At 34.4% G+C, this 10,431-nt stretch overlaps 2 protein-coding genes across 2 annotated transcripts; one reads left to right on the top strand and one right to left on the bottom strand.

Moving 5' to 3' along the window:
* The first annotated feature begins 206 nt into the window (after window positions 1–206).
* LOC104248299 (peroxidase 3-like) lies at window positions 207–2,046 on the top strand. The gene is made up of 4 exons (XM_009804534.2): window positions 207–506; window positions 771–968; window positions 1,191–1,353; window positions 1,465–2,046. Exons 1-4 carry the CDS (start codon window positions 291–293, stop codon window positions 1,881–1,883), a joined length of 996 nt encoding a protein of 331 aa, XP_009802836.1. The 5' UTR covers window positions 207–290; the 3' UTR covers window positions 1,884–2,046.
* A 3,950-nt stretch (window positions 2,047–5,996) lies between these two features.
* LOC104248297 (uncharacterized) lies at window positions 5,997–10,231 on the bottom strand. The gene is made up of 5 exons (XM_009804532.2): window positions 9,785–10,231; window positions 7,679–7,800; window positions 7,120–7,211; window positions 6,478–6,564; window positions 5,997–6,383 (listed from the first exon to the last, which is right to left on the bottom strand). The coding sequence occupies exons 1-5, from the start codon at window positions 10,129–10,131 to the stop codon at window positions 6,285–6,287; spliced, it is 747 nt and encodes a 248-aa protein (XP_009802834.1). The 5' UTR covers window positions 10,132–10,231; the 3' UTR covers window positions 5,997–6,284.
* Between the last annotated feature and the right edge of the window lie 200 nt (window positions 10,232–10,431).

Here is a 10,431-nt window from a genome sequence, read left to right as displayed (position 1 = left end):
AACCCAATAACTTAAACGGATTAGTATCCCGAATCCATAAGCTTGAAATTCTGGCTCTGCCTCCGAGTATGATCATGACATTTGAATCTAACTAAATGAAAGAGACAGACTATAACATTTTCTTCTGTAATAAAAAAGATGGAAAATGACAAACTAACTCAAGTTAGCTAAAACAATGTGCCTATAAATTCTCTCTGATCCGTTTGGACTAGATGTGTGTGTAGCAACTCGAACAAAGAAAGAGAGACATCTTTCAATTCAAAGTTTCAAAAACAGGTGTAGTAATTAAAATGGCAAAATTTGGCTATTTGGGTAATTTTCTAGTGTTATGTATTCTACTAGGAATAGTTGGTTCTAGCCATGCTCAGTTACAGCTCAACTTCTATTCCAAGAGCTGTCCAAAAGCAGAGAAGATAATTCAAGATTATGTCCAAAAGCACATCCCAAATACTCCATCTCTTGCAGCTGCCTTACTCAGACTGCAGTTCCACGATTGTTTTGTCAGGGTAAGTTTTTCACATATATGCAAGCTCTATACTCAACAGTTACTTAACTGCCATTCTTGAAGGGCAGCCCGGTACACTAAGCTCTCGCTATGCATGGGATCTGTGAAAGGGCCGGACCACAAAGGTCTATTGTACACCGCCTTACCCTGCATCTCAGAGGAGGTCACATGACAGCAACTTTACCAGTTGCGCCAATACTCCCCTTTACTGCCATTCTTGAAGCAGTGTAATTATTTTTTTTAATCTTCCTTTGGAATTTTACAGGGTTGTGATGGATCTGTGCTTCTGAATTTCACTTCGAGCACGAAAAAAAAGACTGAAAAAGTGGCAATCCCTAATCAAACACTGAGAGGCTTCTCATTCATTGATGACGTGAAGAAAATAGTTGAAGCTGAATGCCCTGGCGTTGTCTCTTGTGCAGATATTGTTGCCTTAGTTTCTAGAGACTCCGTTGTGGTCACAGTAAGTACAAAACTTGAACCAGCTTGTTAATTGGTTCCAACTTGTCGGACCATATTTGCTTATGTCGTATCTTGCTCAGACCAATAAATAGAACTGAAGTTATACTTCAAGTCTCCAATAAATATCCAAAGTAACTAGTTAGAGCAAGTATGAAAGGGCTAAACTAGATGAAATATGTTCTTAATCTCATTGTCTGATCCCTTTTTCTTCTCTGCATGATAGGGAGGCCCTTACTGGAATGTTCCAACTGGTAGAAGAGATGGAAGAATATCTAACGCGTCCGAGGCCTTGGCAAACATCCCTCCTCCAACTAGTAACTTTTCCAGTCTCCAGACATCTTTTGCAAGCAAGGGTCTTGACCTAAAAGACTTGGTCCTATTGTCTGGTAAGTTTAAATTAGTACATATATCTACTTCTCCCTATATTAAGATCTTCCATATATTTAATTAGTTTTTCTTAACAAGAATCATTATTACTATGAACAATTTGTTATTAGGTGCACATACTATTGGAGTTTCTCATTGCTCGTCATTTTCAACACGTTTATACAATTTTACCGGAGTTTTGGGCAAACAAGATCCATCTCTAGACAGCGAATATGCAGCTTATCTTAAGGCGAAGAAATGCAAATCAATCAATGACAATACCACGATCGTTGAAATGGATCCTGGAAGTTCAAGAACCTTTGATCTTAGCTACTTTAAGCTTTTGCTAAAGAGAAAAGGGTTATTCCAATCTGATGCAGCTTTGACAACAAGTGCGACAACAAAGTCATACATCAACCAGCTAGTACAAGGATCACTCAAACAGTTCAACGCTGAATTTGCCAAGGCCATGGAGAAAATGGGCAGTATTGAAGTCAAGACTGGCTCTGCTGGTGAGATTAGGAAGCAATGTGCATTTGTGAATAATTAAGAGCAGTCTTTGTCTTTGTTCCCATTTTCCAATATTATTGTGTGTAACCTTTGTGAGATTAGGAAGCATTGTGTGTATCATGTTTTCTGTTGTACTTATTCCACTTTATTCTTGTATTTTGATGGTTTTCTTGAGATAAAAATAAACTCTTCAATTCATTCAAGGGCATATAACAGAGTAGCAGTACATTCACTAATAGATAAACTATCTGCAAATCATCCAACTGCATAATAACAGAATAGCAGTACATTCAGTAATAATAGATAAACGGAGCAAGTTCAAGAAAACACCTATACTACAATTATACATTCCTTCACATTGTCGGAATAGAACCTAAATTTACTACTCCTTTCGTGATGCAATTAACATAGAATTTTTTTTCTGCTGATGAGCTTCACGCCAACGTTTGTGCAGCTTCTCTTTGGCCTCTATCAATTCCTCCTTTTTGGACTTCAACTTTGACAAAATTTGGGGCAAAACACGTTTCGGATCTTCCTTCAGTCTTTTTATAATAAAGAAACTTTGTTCTTTGTATTCTCCCCTAATGCAGCTGAGACTCGCATCACGGAAATATTTGTCAAAATTGTTAATGATCTGATGTTGTTGCGTTGAGTCCCTCAAGTTTTCCATTAAAGCCTTTGCAGATTGTAAGGTTGTTCTCACATGGAACAAGTGAATGTCAATTTCAAACATCTCATCTTCCATTTGCATGTAAATAAGTTTTTCCTCTGCAGTTTTCTGCCTTTTTGCTTTGATTTCTTCACTACTACTACTACTTGGTGAAGATAAATTCTCTTCCTCCTTTTTCCTCTTCTTAATTTTCAAAACTGACTCAAACTCATCAACCAAATCTTGATTTTCATCACCAAAGATTTCCGCAATTGTATCATAAAATTCGTTATTGGAAAGCGTACCCTTTCTGAGTGACTTGACAGTTTCCAAATATGCCCTAATAACACCTCTATTATCATCAAATCGTCTCTCCAATTTGTTCATAAAATCAATGCACGTGTGTAACTTCTTCATGTCAGCAGCAACAAGATTCCTCTTTCGGGATTGCCGAGGTTTCACTGAAGGTAACGTTTCTTGCAATTCTAGAGGCAAGAACGTACGATAACCAGTTAGCAAATCTTCATGTGATTGAAACAGAGTTTCCAACTCCGACACGAGAGAAGAAACATCCAATTTTTTAGTTGCATAACCACTCATGACTCGGAGGTAGAGACCATAAATATTTGGGTGAGATTTCACACGTTGAATGAATGATTTGGCGGCGGCTTCAACACCTGGAAAAACCATTGTTTGTTCTTTGGTTAATATGATGTTTTACGTTTGATTTCAGTGAATGAATGGTTGCTATTTATAAATATGGAAGTCTAATTTGATTGTGAATGGGAAAACTGATATTTCTAGTCCTAATGGAACTAGGATTAAAAATAGTAATCCTACTTTAAGTTGGAAAGTTGATATTTCTAATCCTAATTCTATTTCACGTGGGAAGGATTTGCAAATGTTTCTGGATGTCCTTCTCAAACTTCTGAGACGGCGAATGTAAATAATTAACGTCAAGATCTATAAGGCTATTAATTTTTATTTGAAATTATTCTTTTGTCCATTCGCTTAATTTTAGTTTTGACTTGTCTTAGAGCCCGTTTGGCAAGGAAATTTTTTTCACTTTTTTCTGAAAATGTCACTTTTTTTCGAAATCAGTTTTTGTCCATAAAATTTTTAATTTTCACTTAAAGATGAATTTTAGAATTTTTCGAAAATTCGAAAAACTCCAAAAAGTTTTTTTTTCAAAAATTTCACTCAGATCACTCAAAAAAAATCAAAAATAACATAATATTATATTCATGTCCAAACCCAACTCTAATTTCAAATATCATTTTCACTTGAATTTTTTTTTTTTTACTTTTTTCGAAATTTTATAATTCTTATGTCCAAACGCGCACTTATATATATATATATATATATATATATATATATATATATATATATATATATATATATATATATATATATTCAACCAAATAATTGGATGGTTTAGTGTTTTGATGATCCCTACCTTATTGACGGCAACTTCTATATCTATTATTGCCTTTATTGTTTCTCCTCCCGTAAACATTGATGGTATGCATGAACCTATTTTTACGGAAACAATATTATTTCCGATGTCATTATTCCTATTTCTGTAGTTATAGGCTTATATTTTGGAATTTTTACACAAATAACCGGCTATATTAATTGTTTACTTTTTCTAAACATATATATAAATTATATATTGATTATACACAATTAACATAAATTATGTATATATTATCCATTCACCGGCTATTTTAATTTAAGTGGTAGCGTGAGTGGCTATTTGGGTTAATTTTTCTTATATTTTTACCCAATCCCCAGTCGAGGAAGCGACACATCCTTTGATGAATGGTTATACAAAGGAGGAATGCTTTTAAATGGCATAACTTGATATAATGCACCTACAAAAAAATGTAAAAAATAAAGTAGGTATATTTTAAATGTTACTGTTGCTAATTTGATCTATTATTTCTTAACATGAAAAATGCAAATTATTTTTTTATAATGGAGTTTGACATTGTTATACAACAAATTAGAATCCTCTCACATTAGTATTTCTCTTTGTTTTAAAAATGAAGTACCAAAAACTAACCGAAACAGAAGAGAAGGAAAAGATAATTGAAACAGTTTGAAAAAGCTTAATTTTGTGTTATATATAGTACAAATTTATTTGATCTTGGCTGAACAGAAAAGATAATTGAAACAGTTTGAAAAAGCTTAATTTTGTGTTATATATAGTACAAATTTATTTGATCTTGGCTGAACAGAAACATTGACGCCCATTTTTTTAAGCTTTTAAATTATATGCACTAACGATGCAATAAAGTCCCTACACTATCAATGCAATTTAACATGGTGCAAAGTTACTTACCTTTATTAAAGATTACCAAACAATACCCAGTGGAATCCCACAAGTGACGTCTAAAAAGGGTAATCTGTATGCGGACCTTACTTCTACCTTATGTTAGACTTTTTAAGCTTGAGTTAGCTTAAAGAGGATGAATGGGAAATGGAGGGAAAATGAAATATTTGAGTTTCCTTACTTGGTAAAGGGACATTGTCCCATATTGGAGGAAGAAAAAACTTTTGATGGATATATATACAATTGCTCTTCTTCTAGTTCTTAAAGAGTTAAGAAGAAGGCAAGCCTCGCGCCGTCGTCGGCTTCGTATTTGGTCAAAGATTGATTGATTAATCATTTTGGACAAAATTCCTTTATTTAACAAAAATTCAATCCGGAATAACCCATGACCCGCGACGCGACTCGGTCCGGTCCATTTTCTTTCCCGAATTATTTTAAATCTATTTTCCCGCAATATTTCAAACAGAAACATTCCCAACAGCCATGATTGTTTCTGAAAGGTGGCAAACCTGTTCAGAAACAATGCTAGAAAGTCTATAAATATGCTTTGAATCTCAGAATCTTTTCTTATGAAATTTTCTGATCTTCTTCTTTTTCTGCACAAAATTTCCAGTGTGTTTTACAACCTTCGAGTGGTTTGCTGTTCATCGGTGTTTTTGGTACCAACGCTCCAGTGAGTTAAATCATGCTATCCTAGGAGGATAATATTCCAGAACCTCGGGTACTTGTGGCGAATAATTTCCTTAAGGACACACTGTGCATTAAGTGGCTCGATTTATTCCGAAATTATTTTCAGATATTATTTTGACATGCTGGTTTTACTAACTTTCTGTTTCTGTTTCAGAAAGTTTACTGGTTTTTATTATTTATTACAGAACACCTTAGAGAGATAAAGAGGCTATTTCGAAAAGACCCTCGGCTCAAAACTAGTGAAAAAGAAGCAATAAACAGATAATAGCAACAATAAAGTAATATGACACGGAAACAAACGGTCCAGTGTGCATAAACAATGATCTGGGAATGCTAAAGTACAAGATTACTACCTTGATGTTTGTATAAACACAATATGCATATATATATTTCAAGAGCTTTAAAAAGATAAACAAGAACCTTCTAAGATGACATGAAAAGAAAGTCTTTACAGGATAAAAGCTCACACAAAGAAGAACTTGACAAAAGGCTACATATATACCCTTGCAACTTCATTTACATAGAAAAGCTAATACTGCAGGATACATAGAAAATACTAGCTGTTGACAGGCCATATTATATAAGATTACACAGGGAGAAATAAGAAAACAAAACGTTTTAGAGCAGAAATCGTCAAGCGATTTGCTTACTCCGACAACAAACTAACAGTTTATTCCCTCTGCTACATTCTTCCAGCTATAATTACAAATCCTTTGATGAATGTATCTCATGCATACCTGCAATAAATTGTGTTGGCATTAGTTTGATTACTTGGCACCCAATATTTTACAGAGCTCCTTTACTAAAGGCTTCTCTTTAATGTCTTCTCCCTTCTCTAAACGCCATTTCTTTGACTTCTCTTCAGCCTGTAAATGAAGGTTAAAACCCGTTAGATAGAAACAGAAGCAAATATCGTACAATAGTTCAATGTTTATGCTCAACTTGCTTCATTTGACTTACCCAAATCCTTAAAGGACTCAGCTGCTCTTTGAATATTTCCAATCTTGGCTGAACAATGTCCTTCCCTTTTGTCCGAATATCATCAGACTGTCCACCATCACAATTATCCACATATTACATAACAGACAGGCATATAATGGATCAACTAAGCAACACAATTCGATCTAACTAAAAGCAATATCACCAGAACTGTCTAAATTAAAAATCAAACAGACCAATTCCTCAACTGACGAGCAGAAATGTGGTCATCAAAGTTTCTCTACCTCAGACAGGTTACCATTTGGTTTTTATGTTCAAAGATAGCTGCAAAATCTAGTCTGATGAGATCAAAAGTCACCAGGCACCAGACTTGCAAAACAAACGTCTTCAAATAAATATTTTCATATTTGCACATGTGACATCATAATCACGAAATGAGAGGATCAAAGCCGTTTAAAACAGTCAGCTTTAGCCTAAGAGATCTGTCAGAAAGTGATTCCTTAGAAAAGAAAAGCAGTGGATTGATGGTTACTCCCATATGTAACCAATTTACCACATTGCGCTATGCCAGAATGTTCAGCAGAAACAAACTTTGTAATACAGATTCACACTTCAATGAGAATGTCCATAAGGAAGTCAAAAGAGAAAGAAAGATTTGCTTACATTGTGCAACTCTAGCTTGGACGCTGCCAAGCTAAACGTCAAGGCGGAACCACCAAAGACAAGGGCAGTGGCAACAGCAAATGCCTTTGCAACTACATTGAAGAAAATTTTAAACAATAAGGATCCAAAAAGAATAACACCTAAACAGATCATGTTTGAGTGGTTCTCTAGCTATACCTTGTTGTATGTAAATGGATGTAAATTTGCTCTGTTTGGGAATGCTTCTAGATGATGAATTTTAAAACGCAGTTGGTATGCTTTAAAATGACTATCCCTCAGCTTATAGAACATAAAGCTTATTGTGTGTGGCGTACTGCTTCGGAAAATGTTTTTGAAGAGCTTTTGTTTAAATTTGGGAAAACATTGTGTGGTTTGTTTTTAAAATTCTGTAAAACATTTCATTCGGTAAATATCCGGAAACATCTTCATTTGATTTACTGAAAACTCAAAATCTTCTTTCTAATCCAAAAGCAACTATTTTTTGGTTTTTGGAAAAACTTTTCTGACCAAATGGACTCTTTAGCTTTGTTAGATCAAACATGTAAAGATTTTGTCTTACTTTGAGACATTCCCATAGCTGCAGCTTTGAGTTTTTCAGGATTAAGAGGTGTGTATCTATCACGCCGCAAATCATTTGCCGTTGAGGCTTGTACAGAGTTTTCTGCATTTGGCAGCTGCCACCTGGAGAAGATATAAACAAATTGATTGTCAAAAGAAGATACAGGATCAAGAAGATGAAAAGGTTTACTTATGTAATATCCACACTAACCGTTTAAAGCTGAAGCAGTTAAAAGCACATTTTCATATTAGTTACAAATATGTTATATAAACCCAACTTGTTTGGGACTGAGGCATTTGTTGTTATTGTTGCACCACAATGTTATACAACAGAAAATCTAAGGGGTCATGGAGAGCTGAACATACATAAGCACTGTTACTGAGATATCAGCTATAAAATACAATTCCCTCACTGTAGAAATGTTGAGAAGATTTTGGAAAACTTTCTTCATGAAAAAGAGAAGACTGGTTGATATCGAATATGACAGGTTCACACAACAAATATAACAGCAATACTAGCTCTTGTATAACAGAATAGCCAAGCAGATCAATAATCTACAAAACAACGAAGACTAAGTGAACATTTCATTACTACAATAACAATAACAACAACAACTATGCCTCAGTACCAAACAAGTTGGGGTCGGCGAGAACATTTCATAACCGAAATGGACAAATTTTTTTAGAAAAAAGTAAAAAGAGATTGCTCTTGTGACTCAGATGAACCTTTATCATGGAGCAGAGGAATTATAGAAATCTATACAGCACTCTCCAAAAATAAAAAGTACAAATATAGGAGCAGTAAAATCAGCAAAAGCTTTGCTTCCACACTTGGCCAGCCATGAAAGTTAAGCAAATTTATAAGTTTGAAATGTCCAACTTATACATCTACCAACCGATTACCTCCTGTTACTCCAACATTTTGAATTATTCAACGTCTCAAAAAACACTTCACTCGCCTGAATTAGATCTATGAGAAAACCCCACATGAAAACCTTCCCATTGAAACACTTCACCCAGCTAAAATCAGTACCATATCGACACTTCATTATCCAAACCACTTTACATTCTCTTAACATATTTCCAGTACCCAAATCCAAACTCATTTCACAAAATACAGTAAATTCCAAGACAATCAACCTATTCTAAAACCTGCCCATATTACAGTTCCCCGTTCTTTTCCTGCAGCCAGACATCATTGAAATTCCCGAATAGGCTAACTAAATTTTCTTGTCTCAAGTGTATCAAAACTAAGAGGGTGTTTGGGTAAGCTTATAACCTGGTCAAACTGGCTTATAAACACTTTTTGGCTTATCTACCTGTTTGGTAAACACCCAAAGTGATTATAAGTCAAGTCCTTAATAATATTTTTTAATTCACAAAATACTTTTCCCAAAATAATTTTCCTAACTTTCTCTTCGTTCCATGTTCGTTGTTCATGCTTTTCTTTACAAAGAAAGTTTTTAATTTATAATCTTTTATAAACAATTTAAGGGTATTTTAGTCATTTTAATAAAAGAACGGCTTATTATAACTTTTCTACCAAACACATCAACTGCTTATTATCAGTTTCGGCACCTCTATCCAAGCACGTAAATGCTTAATTAAAAAATCAGTTTCAGCACTTAAAAATGCTTTTCAGCACTTCAATTTTATCAGCTAGTTACAATAAGCTAATCCAAACGGGCTCTAAACCCCAACAATCAACCCATTCTAATAATTGTCCATATTACAGTTCCCCCTTCGTTTTTTTCCTGCAGTCCGACATCATTGAAATTCCCCAATAGGCTAACTAAAATTTTTTGTCTCTGGTGTATCAAAACTAAACCCCAACATCAAGAATTTCAATTTCTAAACAAATTTGCTAAAAGAAGAAAATGTAACTATGTAAGTAAGGGATAAACAAACACAATATCTCATCATTATTATCACTCCAAAGCTATCCAAAGAATATAAACAGCTTAAAAAGGAAAAAGAAATAAAACTCAGTATCATTTCAGTATTCTCAAAAATTAAAACTGTTCTAAACCCAAATTAAAACTGTTCTTCCAGTCACAAATTAGCAAAAACAAGAAAAGAAGATCAGAAAAGGAGAAAAAGGAAGAACCTTTTAGGGCCAAAGGTAACTTGAGGAAGAGAAACATAAGCTCTGAGAGGATTAAGAGCATCAGGTGATACAGAAGTAGTCTTATTTGGATCAGTGGGGAGAGCCCATTTTGAAGCACCAGAGAGTGACGAATCTGCTGACGTATGACATTGGAAAATCTTGGAAGGTAAAGAATGTCTGAGAATTTCAGGAAGAACATCAGGAGAAGCTGCTAATTCTTGATTTTTCGCAGCAGCTATAGAATTGGAAGGTTTGATCTTTTGGGCAAGACGGGTAACGGCGTGTTTGGATTCTTCAAAGAAAAAAGCTCCCTCTTTTCCTGCTAATCTTCCTGCTAGGAAACTCATTTCTCAGCTGTTTGTGGAATTGGGTTTTGTTATGGATTTTGATTTCGTTAATTGGTACGGGAAATTTGAATCTATGACGGTTATATATATATATATATATACTGTTTCTCCCTCGGACTTGCCCCCTTTCCCTTCTTTTCTATTTTATTTTAATCACAAGGAAAGATATAGTATTGAAATCTTTGAATTTGTTGCAAGGGTTCATTTTCGAAGGAGAGTCTTTGTAACAACGATGAGACTAATAGGTTACGGTTCGAGCTATCGAAATGTTTATTAAGTTCATATATTATTTTGCATTAT

This window comes from Nicotiana sylvestris, chromosome 7 (genome assembly GCF_000393655.2).
Source record: "Nicotiana sylvestris chromosome 7, ASM39365v2, whole genome shotgun sequence".
Classification (NCBI taxonomy): Eukaryota; Viridiplantae; Streptophyta; class Magnoliopsida; order Solanales; family Solanaceae; genus Nicotiana; species Nicotiana sylvestris.
Note: the sequence above shows the minus strand (reverse complement) of the source record. Positions and strands in the feature narration are given on the sequence as shown.

Excerpts from the sequence above, each read along its gene's own strand:
- LOC104248297 (XM_009804532.2), bottom strand. The coding sequence starts at position 10,131 with ATGAGTTTCCTAGCAGGAAGATTAGCAGGAAAAGAGGGAGCTTTTTTC. Across the intron at positions 7,801-9,784 it reads GTTACCTTTGGCCCTAAAAG|GTGGCAGCTGCCAAATGCAG; the intron begins GTTCTTCCTTTT and ends TATCTTCTCCAG. Across the intron at positions 6,565-7,119 it reads CCAAGCTAGAGTTGCACAAT|TCTGATGATATTCGGACAAA; the intron begins GTAAGCAAATCT and ends GATGGTGGACAG.
- LOC104248299 (XM_009804534.2), top strand. The coding sequence starts at position 291 with ATGGCAAAATTTGGCTATTTGGGTAATTTTCTAGTGTTATGTATTCTA. Across the intron at positions 507-770 it reads TCCACGATTGTTTTGTCAGG|GGTTGTGATGGATCTGTGCT; the intron begins GTAAGTTTTTCA and ends GGAATTTTACAG. Across the intron at positions 1,354-1,464 it reads AGACTTGGTCCTATTGTCTG|GTGCACATACTATTGGAGTT; the intron begins GTAAGTTTAAAT and ends ATTTGTTATTAG.